The sequence below is a fragment of the Porites lutea genome, chromosome 2 (genome assembly GCF_958299795.1).
Source record: "Porites lutea chromosome 2, jaPorLute2.1, whole genome shotgun sequence".
Taxonomy (NCBI): domain Eukaryota; kingdom Metazoa; phylum Cnidaria; class Anthozoa; order Scleractinia; family Poritidae; genus Porites; species Porites lutea.
The window spans coordinates 12,123,518-12,151,072 of record NC_133202.1 but is presented as its reverse complement, the minus strand read 5'-3'; the positions used below and the strand labels follow the sequence as shown (position 1 = coordinate 12,151,072).

The 27,555-nt window shown below is 39.1% G+C and overlaps 1 protein-coding gene across 1 annotated transcript in view; it reads left to right on the top strand.

The window, feature by feature from the left end:
• Positions 1-210: 210 nt before the first annotated feature.
• Positions 211-27,555, top strand: part of LOC140927748 (phosphorylase b kinase regulatory subunit beta-like) — a 46,955-nt gene continuing 19,610 nt past the window's right edge. The window contains exons 1-18 of the mRNA XM_073377431.1: positions 211-354; positions 2,616-2,754; positions 5,674-5,773; positions 5,927-6,034; positions 7,200-7,259; positions 9,061-9,197; positions 10,718-10,781; positions 12,039-12,134; positions 13,740-13,844; positions 16,690-16,782; positions 18,738-18,795; positions 19,985-20,065; positions 21,320-21,469; positions 22,226-22,332; positions 22,498-22,550; positions 23,290-23,383; positions 23,584-23,667; positions 23,755-23,859. Coding sequence (XP_073233532.1) covers positions 303-354; positions 2,616-2,754; positions 5,674-5,773; positions 5,927-6,034; positions 7,200-7,259; positions 9,061-9,197; positions 10,718-10,781; positions 12,039-12,134; positions 13,740-13,844; positions 16,690-16,782; positions 18,738-18,795; positions 19,985-20,065; positions 21,320-21,469; positions 22,226-22,332; positions 22,498-22,550; positions 23,290-23,383; positions 23,584-23,667; positions 23,755-23,859 — 1,686 coding nt within the window. The 5' untranslated portion in view covers positions 211-302. The remainder of the gene's footprint in view (positions 355-2,615; positions 2,755-5,673; positions 5,774-5,926; positions 6,035-7,199; positions 7,260-9,060; positions 9,198-10,717; positions 10,782-12,038; positions 12,135-13,739; positions 13,845-16,689; positions 16,783-18,737; positions 18,796-19,984; positions 20,066-21,319; positions 21,470-22,225; positions 22,333-22,497; positions 22,551-23,289; positions 23,384-23,583; positions 23,668-23,754; positions 23,860-27,555) is intronic.

Below are 27,555 nucleotides of genomic sequence, written 5' to 3'. Positions count from 1 at the left end.
CTAACTTGAGTCCACGTCATTCCTATTTTTCTTTCGGGATCATTTGCGGTCGACTTTGGGGATCACTTGCGGTCGAGGATCATTTGCGGTCCATTTTGGGGATCATTTGCGGTTGGGGATCATTTGCGGTACTGTACAGTGCACGAAGGGGACGGGGGATAGTAAAAAAACCCTTGTTAATTTGTTCCCACAATGCTGCGCAAGCATTGCAAACAAACATGGCGAATCGAGAATCAACACTTGCAAGCAGTTGCACGTAAATTTCATCTTGCCAATCGGTGATGTGACATCTAACACAAGAAATGGATGAAGACGAAAAGAGGGCCGATAGTCTAGATGTCTTTTACCATCAAGGTAAATTATGCATATAAGGGTTGTTTTAAAACTTGTGTCTTCGGTGCGGAGCGCGCGCTTTCCTGATCTGGGATGAAAGATATAAATAAGCTTATATTCCCTCAGCAAATTGGACTTAAAGGCGCACAGTTTTCATAATCACAAAACTAGGATGAGTCTTAGGTCTCACTCAGAAGGTTTTGTAACAACCCTCAAATAGTATGCTTGATTGATGTATTTTTAAAACCTTAAAATTACTTAATTAAAGTACTTAGGATGGCTTTGGATTTATTATGAGTGTTGTTATGCATTGTACTCATTAGCTGTCATCTCATTGGCTAAGAACCTACAGCTACTTTTGCAAATCAGCGCAACCTACAGATAAGTTAGTTATCTGGTAGGAGATAACTGACTAATCTGTAGGTTTCGCTCACAATACATGATTTCCAATACGGTCAAAACACGTACGGACTGCGGACACACGGACTAGATATAAAATGCGGACTATGGACTATGTTGGTAAAAACTGTGCTAATTGGTCTTAGGTAAGGTAAAACAAGATCAAAAGATTGCTAAATAGCACAATACGTGAGTTTAAGTTATAAATACTGCTAGAAATTTTGGGTGGATGTGCACTGCCTGGTTCTCCAAATCTGAGCCTGACCAAAATACTCTTTTCTACATCCATTTTTAGACCTGGTCTCGGTCTCTAACATCCATGACAGGGGTCACAAACGCAATGTGTATGTTTACATAGGTGTAAATCATGTCATCATCACTTAGAATATACTGTTGGATGATATATTTCATTTCGGTTATTATTCATGTTTTGGTGGGTTAACCCCCCCCCCCCCCCCCCCCGCCTAAATACAGCGTTTTTGCTTTGACTGCCCCTATATTGATGTTCTCTTTTCCTCACACCCCTAAGGCTTTGAATTGGGGATGTTGCATCCATAAGAATGTCACTCCCACTAGATACCAATACTAATTTTGTTATTTGGTGTCTCTCAATTTCATATCTTCTATTGGTTAATTAAACTATAAATTGAATTCTCTTTAAACTCCTTCTCTTTATAAAATTCAGAGTTTCATTTCCAATTTCCAATTGCCTTGAGCAGCGGCATAACCTTCCTTGCCCATCCAGTTATGCTTTCCTTCTCCATGCCGGCGTTGGCGAGAACAGACTACTTGACCAGCCAAAGGAATTTATGTTTGTGTGTGAGGCAAGCTAGAAACTGGGACTACTGTTTAATGCTAGTCAGTTATCGGTTTCTCTCAGTTTCACCTTTCTAAAGCTATGTTTATAGACACAGTCCTTAGTCCACATTTTATAGCTAGTTTGGTTTTATACCCAGTCGGTGGTCTGCAGTCTGCAGTCTGCAGTCTGTGTTTTACACTGACTGGTTTCCAATAGCAATGTCAATTCAGGTTCCTTGTGATGGTGTGTTTGTCATTATTTTCTTCAAAAAATGTATAATAAAACAATTAAAAGATTCAGTTTTTGTGATATCCATAATAATCAAGCTCTTGATAAACGTTATCAGCCTCAGCCTTCAGCTAAAACATTGTATGGACTAAATGTTCTAAAAGTCAAATTACCAACTTTCTGCTCTGTGTGTCGTTGACTATTGACTCATAGGAAACTCGACAACATGTAGTCTAATTGTTGTGAAAGAAAATGCTTTTAATATACCAACTTTCCTTGGGTTTGGAGCATGGCATGTAACTGGAATGAATACAGGGATGTGCCGCTGGACAGGGTATGGTTTTTGACCTTTTTGCCTAAACACAAGGCAGTGCTCTAAGGAAAATTGAAGGGAGTCCAGTGCTCTAAAACTGTAAAATTTAGGCTGCCCTGCATATGATTTGTATGATTTTCTAGTCAACCAAGAGCAAAAGTTAGGTGCCAGAGCACAGATTTGTAAACAGCGTCTATAATTTTGTGAGAGTCTTTCCTTAACAGGGTATATAATGTTGTGTGAGTCTTTCCTACTTGGAAACAAGGTATTAATGCCTGCGTGATTGAATTGATCTGCTAGATGAAATTTGTTTGTACTCCAAGTAGACAAATTACAAAAGCAGTATAAATAAATGGCTTAAAAGCAAGACGGCCAGCATGCATTTTCTCCTTTGTCCTATACATGCACGGTAATGAAATTGAGGGATTGTCCTAAACAGGGTATGTATTTTTTTGTCCTTATTAAAGAGGGAAAGGGTTTCAAACCCTCAACAGCTCACCTCACCTAGTGCACAGTTCAGTTTTGGCATTTTGTTTTCTTTAGCAAAAAAGCAAATACTACAATTCCAAAGTGGAAGCATTGGTTTGTTTCCCGTGCACACATCTGGTAGAAATGAAGAGAGTCATGTACGAGACAATGTTTACTGTGCCATGGCTTTGTGGGCTCTTGGGCTGGCCTACAGGTGAGTGCAGTGGCAATTGCCCATGTGCGATGTATTAAAATTCTTACATGACTCTGAGGCTTTCTGGTCATTTTACATGTCCTATGTATATTTGGTTTGGTTTTCTTTGTGCTCAATTCTCTTCTAGGAATTGCGAAAAAATGGAGTCGTGAAAAGTTTTAATTTTGCCTCAAAGTCATCGGAATTTTAATATATCGAACGTGGGCTATTTCGTGATTTCCTAAAGATAACCCATCATACATCTGTAATTTTGTTTAAAAAGTTTGTGAAAATAATAATGGTGATATCAACAATGAGCTGGTACAGGGCTCTGTGTTTTTGTGCCTCTAAGGATGTTTCATTTGGGCTTTACTAAAATGAAATGATCTCCCTTCTTTGTTCATGACATCCAGTATGGAAAGTGATTATAGTATCATAATATACAGGTTTAGCACATGTGAGCACTTGACTATTATTACTATTGAGCAGGTTGTTACAAGAATTTACAGTGTATTTGTTTATCTATTTACTTGTTTTTTGTTTTTACTTCAAAATTAATGTTGAGGATAATACTGCAATGGACTGTGTACTTAGATGCAAGAGGGGGGAGGGAGGGAGTCGCAGTTAAATATGCAGTATGTGAGAGCCTCATGTAAAAACACTTGGTCAATAAGTATTTGGTATTTTCATCTTTTGACATGTACCAGTACATGTAAGTGAAAATCGGTTGACAATGCAAGAAAGAAGCCCTTTATATTAGTTAACTTGCCAAGTTTGAAAGTGATACGTGTTAAGTGAGCGGAAGTAAAGCTCTGCAAAGTTGCAAACATTTACGTAGACATTTGTAAGGTGCATCAGACAAATGTCTGTAAAATTTCGCAACTTTGTAGAGGTATATCTTGTTAGTAAAAAAAAATATGTTTTTTTTTTTATTAACAAGATGTACCTCTCAACAAATAATCCTCAAACTTGGCAATTTTACTAATTTAAGGGCGCTCTTTCCAGCAGAGTCAATAGATAATAATAATAATAATAATAATAATAATAATAATAATAATAATAATAATAACATTTTTAAACAGGATGACCATTTCAGTTATAAAAACTGCTATCAATATGGGTCCTGCCTAAAAATAAATGAATAAATAGATAAAAACTTAATTATATATGAAACTGGGATACATTACATAGATATAATCAATAAAAAAGGTAGCCTCATTATGAACAAAACTACATAAAATCATTAAAAAGGCAGCGCTCCAAGCTGCGACCATTTTGGTCGCCATGGCGAGTGAAAAAAAAAATTGGCGACTGAATTATCGGCGAAAGTCGCCATTTGGCGACCAAAGGATATAAGCTCAAAAGAAAAAAGTTGACTTCACGTTTTATCGCTTTTTAACTGAATCATCGTTAAATTAAAGAAATATTACGAAGCTTTTCTTCTGTGTAAATTCAATGATGAATCTGTTCCTCTTGCATGGCAAGACACGTGTACAGTTCTGGCATAAGGATCTGCGTATCGCAGCTTCGAATTCATTGAGCGGCCATTTTGAAAACTCAGGTGGGAGAAACTGGGGAGAGCCCAAACTACTTCCGGCGGGGGTTGACTTACACCCAGGCCACCCCGACAGAAACAGTTAAATTTTTGACACAAAAGATGGCAAGTCGTATGCTCTTGTAAGTTGCGTTTATTGCGTTTTTTTTTAAATAAAAGCTGTTTTTATTATATTCATCAATAAAAATACTTTTGTTGGAGTAAATGTGTTTCATGAAGAAATATTAAATTTCCCATGAGAAAAGTTAAGTCAGGCACTTTTCACGCTGATCTGGCTACACGTAGCCTGCGAGAGAATTCAGTTTTATCGGCTCTAGTTTCACAAGCGTTGTGATTTGTGAAGCTAGTGCCGAAAAAACCAGATGCTCTCGCAGGTTAGGCAACACGTGGAGTTGATGGTGCTGTGCACAATTACTAAAAATAGATAGACCCCTTGGTGAATGACAAAGTTTACATGCAGTGAGCTCAAAGGCTTTGTATGAGCGGGATTTGTTTTGGATATAAAAAATCAGCGAAAAATCGACGAAATCAGTGGTAAACGTGATTTTTTATTAGGATAACTAAGAATAACTTGATACTGATATACGTCAACAATGAGTGGAAGTTATTCAGGCAAGTTTCATTTAGCACATACAAACAGTATTTTTGTCATCAACTTTGAAGTAAGAAACATTTATTTAGGCCAGAAGTATTGTTATTGTTATTGTTATTGTTGATTCAAGTTTTAATTTACATATGTGAGTGGTTTCAATGCCAATGATTTAGCTAAAGAAAGATGTTTCTTAGCAAGTAGACGGTACGAACAAATGTATATTCACGTAATCGTATCTGATCAGATTTGTTTCAATGATATCACTGCAAATACATGTTCCGGATTTCAACATCCGACTTTGTAGTAAATTGTTCTGGTTACCTCTCATAAATGTCTTTGCCTGTTTTTGCCATCTTGTACTGCGTTTACAACCCGCAGGCAAGTAACAATGGAGTGTTAAAAACAAGATTAATTTCCGTACTCAACGTTCAGCAGTAGCTCCTTCATGTAAGTAGCATGAAGTGTCTTGCGTTAATGAAACGACAATTTTGGGCGACCGAAATTTTCCATTGGCGACCATTTTAAAAATGAAGGTCGCCAAAAGGCGACTTATTGAAAAAATGAGCTTGGAGCGCTGAAAAGGGTAGCCCCTTTTATAAAAATAGACCCTCTTAGTCAACTCGAGATTAACTTTATCAATAGATAACCTATCCTTAGACGTAGTGTCATAGTCATGAATATCATAATTTGATATTCATGAAATAGATGAAATAGATTTTAGCTAACCTGCCCATGCATGAAAAAAAAAATTGAAAAAACCATGGAAAGGTCTACAGTCTGCTTGTTTTTATAGACACATGGATGACAGTCAGGGCCGGGCATATGAACTTCAACAGGCAGCTGTCAAATGTATGAGAGGAATCTTGTTCTGTTATATGCGGCAAGCTGACAAGGTAAGTGTCTGAAAACGCCCGTGGAAGGGTTATGATGCTCATTCAAAATGAAATAAAATTAATGTCTTCTCTTATCCTTTATATTAATTTTATTATCTGGGCTTCTTTTCATTGTCAAAATATTATTGTAAAATTTCTTTTTATGCACTACAGGTGGAGCAATTCAAGAAAAACCAGTTGGGGCATCATTCACTGCATGTCAAGTTTAATGTCAACACTGGTGACTCTGTGGCCTCAGATTCAGATTGGGCTCATCTTCAAGTATTTACCATTTCTTGAGTCATTACTATCATTATTAAATCAATGATTTTGTTAATCATCTAATTTTTATACTCTGCCTTTCTTTTAACCTTTTACTCTAAAATTCATGTGAAGCAGTAGTTGGCAAGCCATTACAGGGTAACACCTCTGAGTTTGGATTTGTGGGTTTAGTTTCAAGCCTGGGGGTGACATTTATCCCTTAGACAAGAAAATTGTCTCATTTTTGTTTCTTTCACCCAGGTGTTAAATGGGAACTAGTGACATACCGCTGGAGGTAGCCTTCTGATGCATTAGCATCCCATCAGGGGTGGGGGAGGGTTAGCAATACTCAATATTATCACAGACCAAAATTGGCCAATTTCAGTGTAATTAAATTCACACTAAGGCTCCAAGGCTTGGGGGAATAAAATGAAAGAAATTTATTATTCATTGCTGAGGTTCAAGATGATTTCTTTTGTTTTAATCCCCTAAGCCTTGGAGCCAAGTATGAATTTAAATGGATCAAAATTTGTCTAAATACAAGGCTGTGCTCTAAGGAAAATTGAAGGGAGCCCAGTGCTCTGAAACTGAGAAATCTAGGGTGCCCGGCATATGATTTGTATGAAAAATCTGAGATTTTCTAGTCGCCCGAGGGCAAAAGTTAGGTGCCAGGGGCCACTGGGCTCTGCTAGAGCACAGCCCTGAAATAGGATGATTTCTGGCCTTTTCAGTGCTCCAAGCTGTGACCATTTTGCTTGCCATGGCGAGCAAAAACAATCTGGCAATTAAAATTAAAGCAAAAGTTTCCTCTTTCACCCTTGTGTCCTTGAGATGTTGGGTGCCTCTCCAAAAAGTAAAATTTGTAATATTGCAAAAAGTGTCCCGTGCCCTTTAGGTCACCAACTGTGACTTTTAAAAAAGTTGAGCTTGCAGCTCTGTTGGCTTGCATTTGTCTTTACCTTAGTTATTCCAACAGTCAATGCTGTTTAGAACCAGTAGTTAGTGCACTTTGAGAATTCTGCTGAATCTAAGAAGACTTGTTATTTCATGCACCACATTCACATAGTATTTCACAGCCCTCGCTAAATCAGAGCCACCGACTTCATTTGGCAGAATTGTGTGAATTATATAAACAGCAAGAATGTAACTGAGTTAGAATATCAGAGTTGTTTTCAATTTCATTTAGATTGATGCTGTCTCATTGTACCTCCTAACCCTTGTGCAAATGACAGCATCAGGATTACAGGTAAATGTTTCTGATTAAATAAAATTAAATGGTCATCTAGTAAGTAAAACTATGATACTATTTTAATTCTCACTTTTACGTATCAGAATTAAAAAAAGCACATTTATGTGCCTCAATCTCGAATCCAGGAGATGACATCATAATTACCCCCTCAGGGATTTTGCCCAGAAGGCGAAATCACAAGGAAGCATCTTACATGTAGTAGCTTGCGCGTATATAAAGGAAAGTGTACTTACAGTTAAAATATGCTGTCAGTATGCCATAGAAAATCTTGATTTGCTTGAACAGGGGGTGCGCGGAATTGTTGGGTAATGATAACGTTTCAATGCTGAAGAATGCTGAATGCCTGCAAGTAGGAAATGATTAGGATGACGTAAAAAGGGATCGCTCATGTTGAATTTCTCTGATATTCCATTTGTGCAGTCATACTTCGATACTCTTTTGTGTTACGTGTGTGTTCAGTGACATTCTGTGGAGCAACTGGTTTGAAAGTATTAGAGCAAAACTAGAATTTTCAGTTGTAAGTGGTGTATAACTTGGTGTAAGCACACACGTTTATTATTAACAAATCTTTGATAGGAAACGATTCAAATTTTCAGACACAAAGTACTTTGGGGCCGTGAATGTGTAACTCCCCCCACAAACAAGTTTTGCTGAGCGAACAAGTGAATCAAGTTACAGTTGCAAAAGTACTTGAGACACTGTACCGTATTTTGGCTTAAATGGCCTGTCGATTATCTTGTGCTTGTGATCCCCCCTCCACCCCTTATCAAAGTTGCTAGCAATACAAAACTGTGCTCAAAAGCTGGAGGAACAACTTTGAATGGTAGGGAGGAGAGAGGGCAGTATTATATCTCACAGGCCTGTGACTAGCAGCGATTTGAAGCATTTTTTCGTCGGGGTGTCTCAACATTTTTGCAACTTATTATCTCATCTTTTGTATGTATAATCTGTGAAAATTTTTAATATGAATCGTGGTTATATTTCAAAGAGCTACACAAACACCAGGGATACAATTGACCAAAAACAAAGAGAGTGGGGGCAGCTTTAGTGTCAGCTATTACTAGTTATTTGAATTGAGTTTGTGGCTGGTTCTAGAGCAATTTGCATTTAAACCTTATATCAGATGTTTACAACTGCTAACGACTGTAGTTGAAATAAAGGGTTTGGCTTACTATAGCTGAACATAAGATGTTAGCCTGCTTATTTTATACATCTGACATTAACGTCTTTGCATCTAAGCTTTGGCCTTTGTATCCTTTTTTCTGGATACTATGGTTTTCCTTTCTCTTCAAAAATCAATATTACCAATTTTTCGAAATCCAATTCAATCTTATATGGTCGTCCATGAACCACTTTGGATGTGTTACCACTAAACTGCTGTTTATTATTTACTCCTCCACATAATTTGTTTATCGTGGCTTGCCGGTTAATAGCCTGGGAGGCTGCATGGCCGAGTGGTCAGCGAGTCGGACTCGCAATCCGGCGGTCCCGGGTTCGAGTCCCGCTCTGGCCACTTGCTGGATTTGTTCTCAGTCGTCCCGAGTTCAAATCCTTGGCCACGCGTGTAAATAGCCAACTGGTTGCCTCCTCCAAGTTGGGGTTTTAAATCCTGTTATGTTGTGTTTGAATTATTTGTTTTCTAAGTATTTACTAATTGTAAAGCGCTTTGGATCACTAAGAGAAAGGCGCTATATAAGTGTATATTATTATTATAATCGCTCTACAGACTAGCCAAATAATGCAGATTTTAGCATTCTGCATATGATTCTGAATATCATGTGACTGTCTCGCTCTCCAGATTATTTACACCAATGATGAGGTCAGTTTTGTACAAAATCTTGTGTACTACATCGAGCGTGCCTATAGAACCCCTGACTATGGAATGTGGGAAAGAGGAAGCAAGGAAAATATTGGACACAAAGAACTAAACTCCAGGTATTAATAATTAATGTTTGGATATTACTGCGCTTTTCACAAACATGCGAACTCTAAAGTTCAAAAGCCGCCTTCACAATTGCGTTTTTCGCTGCCGTCAATCATAATTACGATCACAAGCAACGAACCTTGAAACACAGAAACACGCAAAACGGATCGAAATCCACCAATCACAAATCACAAACCTTGACCTTTTGAACCCGTTTAAGTAAAGTTTTGTTTCATAAGAGGTCCGTTAAGATGATTGACGGCAGCGAAAAACGCAATCGTTAGTTGGCTTTTGAACTTCAGAATTCGCATGTTTGTGAAAAGCGCAGTAATTTTAAATACTTGATCCTTTGGTTAGCTTTTGTTTTTGCCAAAAAGGTTAACAAATCACTGGACACCACTGCCAATTGTAATTTAACGTTAGGATTGGCACAGTTCATGGGCTGAGTAGCTTGCGAATACAGCCGTCTCTCCTTGCTTATCGCCGCTATTGACGTCGAGGAGCCAGGAGAGATGGGTCTTTTCTCATGCTATGGTCTGGGTTGTGTTTTCTAAAGAAATGTTTGTAAAATAAATTCCCTTTAAAGCAGTAACGTACATAAGGCCTTCAGTAAATACAATAACTGCACCGCATTGTTTTTTCTTTAAAAAAAAGTACTACAAAGCAGCCTGTATTTCTGTGCACGGTTAAGACGGCCACACGCGCGCCTTGAAAACTAATTTTTTAAGGGAAAAACAACTGTTTTGCAGGCTGTTAAAAACAAAACTTGTCACCAATATTCATTTTGAGTAGTTTAAAAAATAATAGTTGCAGCATTTTATACTCTATTTTGGTCGTTCCTGGTGCCTTTATTTTCATTCTTTCTTTACTTCAATTTCTTTCGGTTTGTGAACTTCACTAACCATTATTATTATTCATTCAAAATATTTCCCCAATTCTGATTGGCTAAAAGCGCACACATAATTCACCATAACCAGCTACTGATGACCAAATTTGGAAGAATTTTGCGTTTAATGAACCGATGACGTCAAAAGTGCAGCCTTCTTGCAGGTTAATGCACCGTTAACCGAGAAGACCTGTGGACGCGGTTGAGTTGTTTTGGTTGTGAAAACAAAAATGGCGAACATTTCACTCGTTTCAAGAGTAAGAACTAGGCTAAATAATAGCTAATAGCATGGCAAGAACAGCAAGAAGACAACTCGAAGGGCGACATCTGCTATTTGGAGAATACTTGCGGAGCTGAACAACCTTAAACGTGCACTATCGAAGATGAACTTAACATCGATGAAGGTAAGCATGTTTTAGCTATGTTTTTAAACTAGGAATTATTTTGAATGAATAATAAAACAATTATTGAATTCGGCTTTCGTATCATATGAAGAATTATGGCGATCTCGGAGGGTGTTATCTCCATAATTCTTCATAAGATACTCAGCCTTATTCATTAATTGTTAATTATTTATCTACATAATCGATTCATAACCAAGTTTTATTTCTTTTTTTCAGTTGTGTTTTATAATTATCTTTTTAGTTCTATTGGTATGGCGAAGGCTGCACTGGAGGCAATAAATGGATTTAATATCTATGGAATGCAGGTCAGCAGAGATGTAATTGTAAACTTTCAATAAGCCTGCGAGCAAACTCTCCATTAAGCTTGTTTGCGCAACAAGAACTAATAAAGTACTGTTTAAAAAACGAGCAGGACTGTATTATCAGGTTTAAAAACTCTCGGCTTCGCGTCGAGTTTTTAAACCTGATAATTCACAACTGCAAATTTTTTGAGCGGCTTCAAAATCTGTGATATAGATCAACTCATTCTTGCACTAATATTTAGATTTGGGTTTATTTTGGTCTAAAAAGTTGGACATAAAGTTAAGCCGTGTCTTTATCAAATATAAATACACTCATTAAACATTAATTTCTTTTCTGTATGAATTATTATAAAGTAATTGCGGGCGACAAGAGGAGCCCGCAATCCTAATCTCCAGGTTGTTATTACGCATGCGTGGCATGTTTGTAGCCAACATTCATTTAGAATTCCACTAAGAATGAAAGGAATGTACAAAACACAATTTGATCACGCGCGGTTGGACCTTCTACCCATCGTATACCCTCGTACCCCCTCGTGTTTTGACCATCTGTCACCTGAAAGTTACTCAAAGCTCAGCGCTGGAGCAAAAGCGTTTGGAACTTTGATCGTTGTCGCCCGCACTTTCTAACCTTTGGTTATTACTAGTTACATGCATTTCTCTATGGTTTTTGCCAGTCAACCCGTCCACCGCTTAAGTGGAAACACGATTTGGTACCACTTGTGACATCACCATTTTCAGCATTCAAAAACGGCTTTGAAGCACTACTTGTAACTCTTGCCGGGCATGCGCAAATGGTTGTGGGCTGTCAAATTTACTCGTCATAATTTGTCACGCTACTTTACACAATAACCCCCTCCGCCCCCCCCCCCCCCCCCCCCCCCCCTCCGGCCAGGTACGCAGGCCGTGCTTACTCTGAGGAAATGAGGGACTTGGTGTAGCCAAAGCTTACATAACAAAGTAGCTTCAAGCGACTTTTTTTGCTCAAAAGCAAGCAAGCTTTTTGTCAGCCTGCGAGCAAGGTCTTCATTTCGAGTGGCAAGCGAAGCGAGACGCAAGAGAACACGTAAGCGAACGGTTACCACGATTAGGGTCCCTTCCTCGCGCGTCACGGTTCGCGTGTCCTTCTCGCGTGGTTCCACTATACCCCCCAAGTGAGGAGCTTCCCCAAGCTGGCACTGTGCTGCTTATTCTATTACAAGATCGCTATTTTGTATCTATTTTCCATGGATTTTCTGCTATTGAATGTCTTGCTTTGCACAGGGTACCTCGTCATCTGTTATTTACGTGGATCCAGATGCTCACAACAGAAACTACACCATCATGCATTCAATGCTGCCTGTAGCGTCGTCATCAAAGGTTTGAATAACACTCCCATATCTATGTATATCTATCTTAAGTACCTGCGTAATATGTGGAACATTTGTTTTAACTTGATATTTTTGCTACCGAGCGTCGGCGAGATAGCACGCGATTCCTTATTTTGTCGGATGTAACCATTCGCAATTGGTTGGTTTATGATTATCCGAGACTTACAGCTGCGATGTTTGTCATCACCTAAAATTGCACGTGAAAATCTTTTCACGAACTTTCACGTCGTTCACAGATTGTGCGCATGATCAGCGGCCATTAAAACCATACTGTAAGTTCCTTGCAAGCGAACAGCTTTGCCGGACTGCCTTGTCGAAAATTTTTCCGTTCTCCCTCAAGACTCGAAGAATATTCAGACTCCAAGCTACATTTTTTAACCACAATGATTCAGGATTGTATTAACAGTGAAGTGTTTTCTCTCGTCTTTCGGACAACATAATTATTCTTTTTGATATGGCTGAATGTTCTTAATAAGCAGGCAAAGTTGTCACGGGTCAGATAACATTGTGACCTCAATCCTCGCACTGCGCACATAAGTTAGAGTTATTGCATTCTTATTTCTGGTATTGTTATAAAGCTGGAAATTTTTTTCCAACAGCTCGCTCTCTCATTGGTTACTTCCAGGTCACATGACATCTGACAATGAAACTGTTTTCAGCCAAAATCTCTGAGTGGGCAACATTACAAAATCTATGACGTCAGAGTGTAACAGTGCATTGTCATTCGGGAATGCTGACTGACAACCGCCGTTACAGCGACGTTTAATGAATTTCCAGCTATATAACAAATCACTTAAAGACTGGTCCCTTGGGAAACAGACCGCGAATCTCAATGTTTTCCGAGGCGGAGAAACAAAATTAACTGTTTCCCACCGGACCAGTCATTAAGTGTTTAATGTTATGCTTCTTAAAAATTCATTTGTAGTCCTAAAAACCGCTAACATCAACGCCTGAATTCACTTTTTCTTGAAACTGGTTCTCGAAGTAGACTTTATCCCTGTTCATGTCTTGAATGTATGAAACGTAATGAGTAATTTCTATGGGCTATCCCTACAGTAATAACCTCAAATATGACAGCGACCTTCAAAAACCTATGATTCATATTCATATTTGATGTAACTTGTTGGATTGCACCTGTTACTCTCTAGCTAATCGCTTTGTTCAGTGCCGGATCCAAAGAAGGGGGGGGGGGGGGGGGGGGGACAGTCTCGAAAAAAAATTTATTTCAAAAACATAAGGGGAGGCGGGCCCGCCGGACCCCTCCCCTGGATCCGCCACTGTAAAAAAAAGTTAAACCATCCACCCTTTTTTCCTCTTTTCCTTTTTTGAACAAAACTATGTAAGTAGCTAAGCGAATTCAAGCGTAAACTTAACCTCAGCTATTCCATGCAGCTGTCAGTTTTATCCGTTGACGTATTTGTAATTATGTAATTATACAGGTCTCTACGTTGTTTCTTTTTTCAGTAATATCTATACGTTTCTCTGCTGTTATAAAGCGTTATATAATTTTAAAAAAATCGTGAAACTGCTATGTAACCACTCATATTGTTCTCATAGTGATATATGATAAAAAAAATACCTTTCTCGCAAATAGGAGACTGACGCGTCCTTGCTGATGATAACTGGATTTCCTGCTTTTGCTGTTGGTGATGAAACTTTGAGTCAGCAAGCAAAAGCCATGGTGCTAGAAAAACTGGAGGTATCTTTAGCACATTATTGGGCCTAAGGCCCTGCTCATATGGAGAAAACTTGTCCCGTCCTGTCCCGTCTGGAGTAGCAGGGTAACTCTCCTACCTGAGCTACCCCATGCGGGCCAACCTGTCCTACATTTCCTTGCAAAACTTGGCGAAGAAACAAAACGTTGGCTCGGCGGGTCACCCTCATAGTCAGCACATTGTCTCATCATATAAACACTTTGACGCGCTCAGCCGGATCAATTAGGTCAAGGAGAGACAATCAGAGCTTGCTTGAGCGCTTTTGTAAGCTCTTGGCTCAGGCAAAAGGGTGAACTGTACAGTACCGCAAATGATCCCCAACCGCAAATGATCCCGAGACCGCAAATGATCCCCAAAATGGACCGCAAATGATCCTCGACCGCAAGTGATCCCCAAAGTCGACCGCAAATGATCCCGAAAGAAAAATAGGAATGACGTGGACTCAAGTTAGCGGATCATCGTGTCGACTTTATTATTATTACAATGAGTCAGATTAAAAGCTAAATTTTACTTCTCAAATAAATATATGAATAAAAACTAAATGAAAAAAAAATCATTCAAGAGTAAAAACGAAGTCGGTAGGCAACACACGACTTTTACCTCATGCTAAAATGCTGCTTATTCCAATGACTTTTTTCCGGGTGTGGCGGGTGGATTATACCTCTGAAGAAAACGTTTTGACTGAGCAAATGTGATTTTTGCCGCTTATTTCATACTGAGAGATCATGACACGCATTTTCTGCGGTTATTGTTGTTTCTGGTCGGCATGATTTGCCCTTTGATGCAAGAGCATTTCCTTTGACCTCTTTTGAAATGCAGTGCCCTTCATTGCCGCTAAATAAGGGTTTTAAGTTGTTTAATTTTCTCCAAAGTGCCTCCTGGATCCGAATGATCATAAGCGATTTTCTTTTAGTCCGTGAATGTGACGGTTTCCTACGATGTTTTGTCACGTAATAACTACCGCTTACCTGGCGTTTCTCATTACCAGGTTTAGATTCCTGGTAACTGTCTTCAGCAAAGCACAACAAATGAATATACATAAAAACGCTAATATAACTATTCACAACACGTTCATGAGACGTAAGAAAGTTGCTATTTCGAAATAAACCGAAACCTGTGGACATTGATAAGTTCGGGGACATTTTCACTTTTGTTTATGTTAAATCATGTCTTGTTTCCTATCGGGCACTTAATTTACGAACAAATGTCTTGCTGTTTATCACGTAAAATTAACACTTCAGAGAAAAATCAAAATGAAATATTCTGGCTGATTAATTTCACGCTTTCAAAAAGATCAGTAAAGTCAGTAAAGCTCTTGTTATGTAGAGGGTGCCCGGCTTTGTATTCCTCAATAGAAAAGTTGAGCTTCTAGGCGTTAAAATAATAGAGTTTTTTCTACGTAACGTCCTGCGTGTCTTAAATTTTTCAAAAGACGAAACATTCTTGAAAGAAAATTGAAGCAATCGACAAAGGAAGAAGTATACGGTTAATACCACACCTTTTCAGATTTATTCCACTTTTTTTTCGCCTTGTATAAATTGACCTGAGATGTAGCGTCCTCCTTCCCTTTTTCTTTAAATTCTTTAAAAGGCGAGAGAAAAAGGTTTCTTTTTTATTATCAGTCCTTTTTTGTAATCAGTCCCATAAAATCCATTCCATTCCTCAAGTTTTCACGGGATCATTTGCGGTCGACTTTAGGGATCACTCGCGGTCGAGGATCATTTGCGGTCCATTTTGGGGATCATTTGCGGTCTCGGGATCATTTGCGGTTGGGGATCATTTCCGGTACTGTACAGAACTCATTTCTCATATGAAAGCTCGCTAAAGTTGACTTGGGTTGGATAACTTTTCTCCTTGTAAACAGGACCTAAAAGGGCTAGATTACACTAGGGAGGTAACATGGTTGATCCAGTGCTCATAGCGCTGGACTTGCAGGGCCCGGGTTCAAGTCCCGCCCTGACCGCCAGCTGGAATTGTGCTCTCGGTAGTCACGAGTTCAAATCCTTGGCCACGCTTGTAAATAGCCAAGTGGCCGAGGTCAGTAGGGACCGGTCATTAATTATCGCCTGGGGGTGGGGGGAGGGATCATTTGATTTTAAGGAGAACAAAAGGGGGGATCAGTCGTAACAAAAGTGGGGATCACTGAAAAAGTCGGAAGGATTCGGAGGCGGGGGGGGGGTTGGGGTGGGTGGGGCACTGAAATTTGCTTGGAAAATGAAGTCATCGCGAAATTCATCAAATGTTATTAGTGGGGATCATTTCAGTGAAGTAACATTCAAAGGGGGATTGGCTAAATTTCACCTCGTTTAACCCTAAATCCTCCGGAACACCCCCAACCCCCCCTTTAAATAGGGGTTCTCTATATGGAGATTCCACAGTATTTTGAAAACATCTGCTGTCTCTTGCAAAAAACCTTTTCATAAGAATATTGAGGCTGAGGTAGGAAGAGCATAGCTCAGATTCAATTTCAAGAAAGATCATCGGGCCTGCTCCAGCAGTTTTAACATGGGCAATGTCAAGAAATTATACAGTCAAAGCCCTTTAATAAGATGGGGTCCTTAAAAGTGTCCTTATTAACGGGGTTTCCGTATAATAAATAATGTCGCCGTTTCACGATATAATTATTGGCCGCAACAGTTAATTCTACCTCGTGAAATCAATTTTCTGATAAATTAAGGCGAAAATTTAAAACAAGCATGTAAATAGATAGTATGACAAATTTATCTAGATTTTGTCAAAAGGATGGTTGGTAGTTCATATAAGAAATGTACCTACATATTAAAGTCCATTATTAGAGCGATTAATCTAAACATCAGTTATTTTCTGCAGGGAAATTATGGATTAAAACGGTTCTGTCGTGATGGGTATAGAACCGTTCTAGAGGACAGACATCGGAGATTTTACCAGAAGAGAGAGCTACAGGTAATTTCAGGTTAATATTTAACAATTATTCCACGAGTGCGCGTTGGATATGAGATGGTAGATAGCCAACGAGGCGCGTGGCGCCGAGTTTGCTATAATCATCTCATACCCAACAAGCGCGAGTGGAATAATTGTTTTATTAAAAGCACCCACAAAATATCAGGAATTCTTCCCGACTTTATTTGTAAAAACAACGGTTTTTCAACTTCTTTTTAATTTTGAGCAGACGCGTACAGTTACCATATTTGGAGAGCATGGTATAGTAGCTCATATACCATGATCGCTAAGCCAATCAGAGCTCTAGAATTGCATTATCCAGTGATTCAGTTTTTAATAAAGACGGTTAGCATTAGGTAACAACGGCTGAAGCCAGATAGTTTCTTTCAGTAAAATTACATGAGGAACAACTTAAGTCCAACTTTACTGTGTAATGAATAAAATAAGATGGATAAACAGAACTGGGATGCTTTGACCCGAGTCGTTTTCTACATAACCTACATCCATATCCACTACATCACCATCGAGGACTAGCTGCCAAATCCAGTAATTTTTAAAATATACGTGTACTCACGCCTTATCCCATTCCAATATTTGAAAGCTAACCGTTTTTAGTTCAGTGGTTGACCCTGATCACTGCAGATTAGTGCTTAACTCGGATCCGGGGGTTTTGTTCCAGTCTCGTTACGTTAGGAGAATAATGCGTTGTGTAAACCTTCTAAGGTGTCCAATCTGGCTTCATCCGATGTTCCTCACCCAGTGCCGACCACGAGGGACATTCAAAAACGTCCACACCCATTGTTTCTGCGCATCCTTACTGAACACCTAAAGCGTGTTTCTTAAAGGTCACCACTTCATGTATCAAGCGCACGCTGAATCCTGGTCTTGATATAATCGTCCGGATATCGTTTCGATATCCAGAGTCGCGTTAAAATGAGTTCGGCAGTGGAGATAATAGTATGGAAACAATCTATTGCAACGATTGCGTGTCTGATGTCCGATTTCCGATGTCCGATGTCCGATGTTGGACGTCTGATGCCCGATATACCACGTCTGATGTCTAATTTTCGATGACCGATGTACAATGTCTGATGTCCAATAACCAATGTCCGACATCCAACGACGGGTGTCCGATGTCCTACCTCTGATGTCCGATGTCACGGTGTTGTCTGATTTGCGGTGTCTGATGTCCGATAACCGATGTCTGACGAGCGAAGTTCGACGCGAGATGTCCGATGTTCGATGTCTAATGTCCCATGTCTCATGTTCGACGTCCGATATCCTATGTCTGATGTCCGTTGTCCAACGTCCAATGTATGATGTCCGACGTCCGATGCCCGACGTCTGATGTCCGATGTCCTATGTCCGATCGCGATGTGCGATGTACGATATCTGATGTCTGTGTCCGTACAAAGAACCGGAAAAAAACGGATAAAGAACGAGACAAAAAACCGGACAAAGATCCAAACAAGAAACCGGAAAAAAACGGCCGAAAGACCGACAAAAATGCGGACAAAAATTCGGACAAGAAATCGGTGGAGAAAATCGGACAAAAAAATCGGATAACAAATCGGGCAAAAAAACGGGCAGCAAGTTGGACAAAAATCGGAAAAAAAGATAGGACAAACTATCGGACAAGAAATTGGACTACAAAATCGGAGAAGGCATCGGATAAAAATCGGACAAAAGATCGGACGAACAATAGGACAAGAGATCAGATATAAAATCCGACGAAAAAACCAGACAAAAAATCCGACAAATTAATTCGGACAAAAAATCAGACAAAAAATCGGACAAGAAAATCCGACGAGAAATGTGACAAAAAATCGGACAAAATATTGGACAAGACTACGGACAAAAACTCGGACAAAAAAACTAATATTGTTTAAACTTTCCAACTCTTCATTAAAACGATATATTATTTGCAAATTCATGTATATTTAACCTTTTGTTTTTAGGTATTTGATGGGATTGAAAGTGAATGGCCATTCTTTTTCATTTACTTGGCTTTAGACGGTAATGATATCTGTTAAAACTTCATATTCATAAACCTTGTCTTGAACTAATGCTCTTAAAGGAGCTGTGTCACGAAATTAAGCGAAATTAGGGAATTAGAAAATGCCCGTTAAAGTAAGAGAAACATAAAAATGACCGCTTAAAACTTTAAAGGAAGATTAAAGTAACATAACATAAACAACAGATGCCACGGATGGGCAAAACTGAAGAAGATTGAAGTGGATTGAAATTAGGGTTTTTGAAAACTGCTCAGCCTAACATTTTTTCAAAGTTGATCCCTGCTGCTTGCAACTTCAAAAATAACTCTCAGGAGATATATTTGTTTGTCTCGGATTTCTTTTTTTGTCATGTACATGTAATTTCTCTGCTTACTTTAAGTTCCATAGCGATTAAAGGCGAGTAATTTGCAAAATAAAACAAAATGAGCTGGACTGCCGTGACAGAGCCCCTTTAATTTTTTCAGTCTAATTTCCCAGGCCATGTTCGGCGAAACGTTGCGTGACATGCTCGATTCGCCACTCCATAAGTTACGGGCGTATGGCTACAAGGAGCGTATACGCTTTCAGTGAAAGGATCTCTGCGACCGTTTTGGTGTATAAATATTAGAGAGCTTAAGATTCGAGAAAGAGGACAACTACGAGGACGCCTATTCTTTAAAATAGACACGCCGGAAAGCTTCATTGTACTTTTTTTTCACCACCAGAATTAGCACGCTTATTTAGGTTGAATGAGGTTAAGCCCTCTCCCGATCGCTAAATGATAAAATTCCTAACATTTGATAACTCGTTTTCTCCCCTACGACATTCTCGCTAAAACTCGTAGTAGAAACACGACGGCTTTCACATTTTCCCGCCAAAATGACAACGCGTGCACTACGTAGTACGGAAAATCTCGTACTCGTAGTCGTACTGGTCTTAGAATCTAAAGCTCTCTGATAAGTATGTCTGGTCGATGGTAACCAAACGCAACCATTAACAAATCATAGCATACAGGCCGTCCAAACAATCCTAGAGTTTTTTTACACCGAGAGCGTGTACAGTTTTCCGCCGTTGTTTATGGAGTGACGAATTTTCTTTTTTTTAAGTACGTATACCAGAGGCTCTCGATTTAGAGAAAGCTGTTTGCAGTACCTGTTCCCAGGAAAAAAAAGAGTTGAAGCCTTGACAGTTAGTTTTCTTAATATCTACAGCGCTCTTTAGAAATGAAAAAGACATTGCTCAATCGTACATCAGAAAGCTGAATGAGGAGTTGTTACAACACACAGATTCTGGTAAAGAAGCTTTTTCTCTTGTTCTTGCTGAATTTTACCAATAATATCTGTTTAGTGTGCAAGAACCTATCACCTTAACATACGTTTTTCTAAGGTCCTCGATTTCATTCACCCACCTGAATTTGTTTTTACCCAGGTAACCCCAAAAGGTTCATTTCTTCTTTCGCCTCGGGTGCCGTTGTCGCCGCCCCCAGCTCGAGTTCGTTTGACGACTAGGGAAGCTGGCAATATCCCTTATAGCCCGCGACGGAGGGGGGAGGGGGCGCTCTGGCTACGGGGCGGGCCGGAAAAGGAAGGAGAGCTTGCAACTACGTCTCTGGAATTTGAATAACTGCATCGAAAAAGTCGATGCGAATTGCTGATGCGGAGATGACGTTAGTAATGACGTCATTAACCTTGGCAAGTGTTTTTCAATGTTTGTTTACATTCGCGCTCGTTTCAGCTTCCTGCTGATTTCCGGAAATCTGAAGGCTCAGTCAACGGGGAGCCACAGGGGAATTGGAGGTGTAAATGAAATTCCAGAGACGTGGTTGCAAGCTCTCCTTCGTTTCCTGCCCCGCCGCCAGAGCGCCCCGGAGAGCTTGCTCGCAGGCTATATCCCTTACATGGAAACAGCTTGTTTTCTTGTTTTTTTTGTTTTTTTTTAAATCTGTTCCGCACTCTTTCTTAGGTCGCTAGACTTACCATTACTCGTCAGAGAACGTGTGAACGTTTTCTTCCGATCGCTTAACCCAGCAAATTGCTTCTGTCAGTTTGTTTGTGTTCATAGAAAGAATTATAAAATGATTGTATGGAGAAAACCAATCAGAACACAAGATTTGCTCCATGTGATTAGAACTTACAATTCCGAAGCCAGAATGCTTACACTGATGTCGTGTTCACGTTAGAAACCAAGTCCTGCGCTCTGATTGGCTGAACCTATATCAGCGCCCTATACTACTATGAAATGCTTGATATGTCAGTAGAAGTGGGTTGAAAGAAACAGTGCGCTTTCAGCTGACTTTTAAACCTAACTTCGAGGTATCTCGTGTCTGATGAAATATTTTTTCAAGTTTTTGGTCTAACCTCAATTAATATTAAAGAAAATTAAAAGGTATAAATTGGCAAAATTTTTGTTTGTGCGTCTTTGTGCAACTCTCTAGCGTTAGATTTCCTTTACTTTAGCTCCATCAATCATTTATGAAGCAGATAACATCATTTTAAGGTCATATTCAGCTCGTTCTTTAACCTAGCTATTGACTGTGTTTTTATCAGGTGACCTGATTCCTCATTATTACTATGTACCCAAAATCTACCTGGATGCTGAGAAGAAAGAGCCACACACTCAAGTCCGACTGCCTAGTGACGAACATGGTGACCTGTTTCTATGGGGACAGTCCCTCTTGCTCATCATGCAGTTGTTAGGTATAAATGACATCATCATATGACGTCACGGTACAATGATGTCATCATTTTTCAAAATGAAAAACTATATATTGAATCTTGTGAGGTTTTAGTTCCTTCTCCTCTTAAGCTTTTATACTTTCACGAACTTCAAATTCAATAGGGTTCTCCGTTAGCGAGTAGAAAACGTTTGAGTTTGCCTCACGCATAGCCTGACGGGAAGATGGAGAGACCTCGGACGTCTGAGAATCAGGCTACTTCACGCAACGTTAAAAAAACTGAAACGTAGGTGTGCTGGGCTCTTGTTCTCGAATGGTGATAAATATACCCGGACTAATCAAGGTCGAGGTAAATGTTATCAGCCGAACCGAAGACCGAGGCTGATAACACTTACCTAGTCTAATAACTGTTTTATTATACATTGTTTTGAAGAAAACAACACATACCCTTGGTAATCATGCGTTGCGCGCGCAACCTATAGTTATCTGACTGCAGACAACTAACTAATCTGGTTGGTTGCGCGCGCTGATTTCCAAAATTAACCGTAGCTTTCTAGCTAATGACAAGACAGAGAGTGAATAATTATAACGTATAATAATTACCATAACTGGTTCGTCTATTATTGAGCGGTTGTTTGATACCATTATTACAACATCCACTATATGTTTATATCAGACTATAAATACTGGAGCGTTCTAGAGACTGGTGTCAGGCACTTTAACATTCCTATCCTGTAAGGTACTCTTGGCTGACCCAGGCTTCTCTCGTTATTTGTAGACGCAGGCCTTTTGGATGTTAATGAGATTGATCCTATTGGAAGACACTTGGCTCACTCCGCCAAAAACCGCTATGGTTTCAGCAGTCACAGATATTCCTCTTTTAAGGTATAGCGGGAATACGAAACGAAAGAATGTCACAGTATCAGTATCAGTGTATCGCTTTTAATTCAATTATCACATTACCGCTCTGTTGCTCGAAGTAGTAATCGAGGACACCTTATTAACTGTTTAGGTTTATTGATGTTATTTATTTTTTCCCTAACATTTTAGGTTGCTGATTCCGATGTGGTAGTTCAAGTGTCACTGATCTCAGAAAGCAGAAAGTAAGAACTTTCGATCCGTTTTTGTTTAAACTTTAAGTAAGGTTCATATCTCGCCATATCTGAGCCGTCTTAGATGACTCTGAATTGTAAGACAAAAGGGATGATTTGCATGTTTTAGAACTGACCATTATGGTGTTTGAGGTCAAAAGCGGGGGGGGGGGGGAGAATCTAACACTTTGTAACGGGCCCAGCGAGAATTGACCGCAGTTCGCTATTGTTTGGGCTCATTTATTATAGAAATTTAACTATTGGGCGCAGGCAAGTAGTTTCACTGCAGGTTTTGGAATATCTTTTTGCGTCATTTCTAGGATCCGCAACAGTGTAGACAATGAAAAAGTGTCATCGAATATCTACATTAATAGTCCAGTTTCGAGTTGGCTATGACCGCTGAATTAAAGAAGTGAAGACGCATTTTTTAGAGGCTTAGCCTCCATCTGAAGTAATATATTCACAAATTCCAACGAGAAAAAGGCCTGTTTATTACTCTGTCTATTGTGTATATTCAAATTTTAAACACTTACTTGCCGGAATTTCTGAATATTTTACTTTACGTCGAGGCTAACCCTGTATAAATGTGCCGTTAATGTTTGTATTCAGCGGTAGTTTTTAATTCGAAACTGGTGTATTGTATGTATGTTTGCCATAAGTAACGGTCTTGCTGGACCTTTTACGTGTGTTTTCATCCTCAGTAACTCTAAGTTATACTATTCACCCGCTTTGCTATACTATTGATTTGCAGTCTACAAACTACCTTAGCAACATTTGGTATTGAGACACAAACCCCACAACAGATTGAACCCATACAGATCTGGCCGCCTTCACTGCTGGTTCAGGTAACGTTCTTAACCTATCCATCAGACTTCGAGCCTAAAGTAGCAGGAGTAGCTAGCTTGCTTAATGGTCAGCATTTTGATTAGACAATCGACAGAGACGGGGTTCACGTGAGGGATGTTTTTGGCGGAAAATGGAACTAAGTTTGTTTGACCCTTTCTGCTTCTGGCGAATGAAACAATTCGCTCTTTGTATTTTTTAGGCCTATAAGCGTCTTGGCGTCAATCGCAAACTCGGATTATCCGGGCGTCCACCGAGACCAATAGGAACTCTGGGAACTAGCAAGGTAAAATGGTTGTTGCGGTTTGTTTTTCCATTCAAAGAGATTTCGAAGTTATGAATTTCAAACGAATTTCGGTGATTTTTGTTGCAGATATACCGGATCTTAGGAAGAACAGTTGTTACTTATCCAAAACTTCTCGACGAGAACGACTTTTACATGGCTTTGGATATGTCTCTGCTTATCGACGAAATAAAGGTAAAGAAGTAATTTTATACCTCTAATAATAATAATAATGAATTCTGAATTTGTTTATAATGAAAATAACCTTGTATCGATGACAATGCTTACTATTAAAACCTATTTGCAATTAATTTCGCTGAAAAAAAAACTATTCGCCCAAAGTACTATTTACAAATCATTTCATGTAGGCTCCTGTTCATTTCGATTAAAAAAAATTCATTTCAATTAAAAAACAATAATAATAATAATAATAAAGAACGTATTTTATTGATAACATACTATTAAAATCCTATATACAATTTATTCACTTTAAAAAAAATACTATTTCGTCAAAATACTATTTACAATTCCTTTCGTTTAAAAAAAAACACTTAGTTTTGATTAGAAAAAAAATTCATTTCATAAAACAAAAATTATTCAAATTAAGAACATTTCATTTCAATTAAAACAATTCATTTCGAACAAAAACAGAAGAAACTATGTTCAAGGTCAATTGCATTCTTACTAAGATAATAATGATAATAGAAACTGTGCCTATAGTTATTGGAGCACTTGGCCTAGTTAAAAAGGGCCTGGGAAAGTACGTGGAAAAATCCCTCGAAACATCTATGTCGAGGAACTCCAATTAAATAATGACTCCCCTCCAGCCGCTCCCAAGGAAACTGGTTGCTTCTCTGAACCCTGGACAGTACAAACTGTGAAAGAAGAAAAAGATAATATATAGATTTAGCCAGGGCTAAAAGCGAAGCTCCCGTTAATAAATTCATAATTTAAATCAAACAATAAACTTGTAATCCTCAGATCAGGGCACATTCATGTGACTTTTGAGGCAAAGGCTAAGTGATCTTAGAGAAAAATAATTTGACAGTCCAAGAGTGAAACAAATTTTACATCGAGTTAATAGTCTTAATTGTACACCCAAAAATAGCAATCATGTTTGATCACAGTAGATTAGGCCTGGAAAGTGTATTGTATTTGCATTAACTGTTGCATCATAATGTGGCATTCACTAGTCTCTCCAACATTGCTCCGTTTGAGAGACTAATAATTGGACAACCCCGAAATATAATACTATGACGGAACGGTGAAGCAGACTATTTTTCCCGAAACTTCGTGTACACATTAAGGACAACAACAACTTGCCACATGGTAAGTTTCATCGATTTTTATTTCCATTTCTAGCAAATTTCCAGGCCCCGGTTGTTCAAACGCCGGATAGCGCCATCCGCCGGATAAATAACTATCCAGCGGATAAGTATTACGGAAATTAGTAATAGTAACAGGACTGAGTGGAGTCCAATTCGGTCTGTAATCATACGAGTGATTAACAAAATCGGACGACCGCGTAGCGGGAGTCCGATTTGTTTAATCACGAGTATGATTACAGACCGAATTGGACGACACGAAGTTCTGTTACCAATTAATCATAACTTTAACAAAATTTGTGATATATAGGGCTCTTTTTAAAATCAAAACACAAGAAATTCCATGATTTTTTCGCTAGCTATGAAAAAAAAAGCCATTTAAGCGCGCGCGTGATGGCGCGTACTGTCCAATTACTTAGGCATGACGCGTACTGTCCTATTAAACTGTCCTATTAAGGCTGAAATCAGGGCAGTTGAGAACCAATCAGATTTGAGAATTTTGTTATAGTTATGATTAATTACGTTATCCGCTGGATAGAGATTTACCCGGTGGATAGCGCTAACCAACGTTTGAACAACCGGGGCCAGACCTAAACTTCGCCCCAAGTGTTCTCTATATTTAAGCATGTTATGAAATTTGAACGTGACACTAACAGTGAGCCTGGGTTACCTTTGATGAAAGCAAGCCCTTTCTTTGCACAGCAAATTATAGCATTGACCGCATTATAAAACGTTTTCATGAACAGAATTCCATAATGCCGGGACTTTTCAGTTAGAAAAATCTGGTCCTATGTGATATGCAGGGTAATAATTATGGGCTTTTAGTGAAAACGATAAAAAAATTCCCAAAATCACCTTTTCGGCCAGCCGGACGGGTTCTCACTTTTGACAGGCACCAAATTTGCAGTGCGATTAAAAGAGTTACCATTTACGCTTCAACATGATAGAGAATTTGTTATGTTTAGGTTTTATTCCCTTTATTTATAAAACTGTTCATGGTTTTGTTATGTGTAATCTTTAAAAGCGCTACGCGCGGCGTCTTGAGTATTCCTGCATGCGATGTTTATGTTCGCCTCGAAACAACCGGTGCAGCGATAAAAATTGCAAGAGGGACTACTAACAATCAATAAAATAAATATAATTCGGTGAAACATGTACAGAGACAATAATTTTCATTCACGAAGACAAGTATTGAGAGTAAAGTGTCTCTGAAAATCATGAGTCAGGTAAGCATAAGCTTATTTATGTTTTAAGCCGGCTTCCCGGTGTTTGCTCTTTTTTAAGATGAACTCGAGGCAAGAAAATCGTTCAGAGCTTTCTGTTTACAGCCAAAATCATAACTAAATATTCTTCGGAACCTTTTCTTTGAATCTGCGGTCAAAAAAATGTCTAAAGGCTTTTTAAACCTGATACTATTGTAGGTTAGTGCTCGTGTATAAACTTAAGCCGCATAAACAATACGCTCGACTTCAGGAAACCGAAAAAAAAACACATCAAAGACAATAATTGCTCAGGCTTACCAGTCGAGATGCTGCTTCTGTAGGTCATCAAGTGTTCCAGAATCACTTGAGACTTTTCAACCCTCTTACGCCTCAAGCAAGGGCAAGTGAGTAAGCTCATTTTTGAAAACGATGCCATCCGAAATCGGATTTCCAATGACTTTGACAAGCGGTGCATTTGTCAACAAAAAGCACAATAAACAAACCAGCCATGAATTACAGAACAATCTTGATAGCAGCTGTATTTCATTTTGTACAGCAAGTGGAAAAAGACAGTTTAAAACATTACAAGATGACACAAAACTCTGTCAGCTTCAGCTATCAGTAAGCAAGTTTCCAGACGCTGCATAAATTTTCCGCATGAACTCACCTGTAATTCTCACCTGTCAAATTTTGACCAATCAGAACATAAAAATTGGACGTAGAGCGTGATCAACGCGTGACAGTGAGAAAAGTCAAAAACGATTGCCTTCCCTGCATGTAAAGGCCGGTTAAATTTTCGCGTCCGAGGTCAGTTCGAAATCAAAATTTTAAAAGTGCGGCTCATGAACACGACTTATTTCATACCCTCATTTTAAAAAAATTGAACTTGAGCCTGCGATCATTTGAAAAGTAGCAACTTGTCAGCGGATAACTTCCAAAAACACTCGAACTCAGTGGGTCGATACCTGAGCCCGCGATACGGTCAGGCGATACTGGTCAGCAAAAACACAATTTTGACAGCTGTCAATTAATCAAAACATGGATGTACAATATCAGGTTGCAGGCTCCCAAACTAGCTAGAAAGTGTAAGATTAAACATTGGTATGCCTGTGGTGCGGACGGACGGAAGGTCGGGTGGTCGATGTGCGGTCACGTGATGGCGAATTTTCTCGGATGGATAGATTTTCTAAGCTATGTATGGGTGACCTCAATAGATAGAAAAATGAGCCCGCGATACAGTCAGGTGATGATGGTCAGCGTATACTCTAGTTTGACAGCTGTCAATTAACCTTCATTAGAATGGCAAATATTCGAAATAACAGACTACGAGTGTGAGTAAGATATATCCGTCCGGCTTGTAGTGA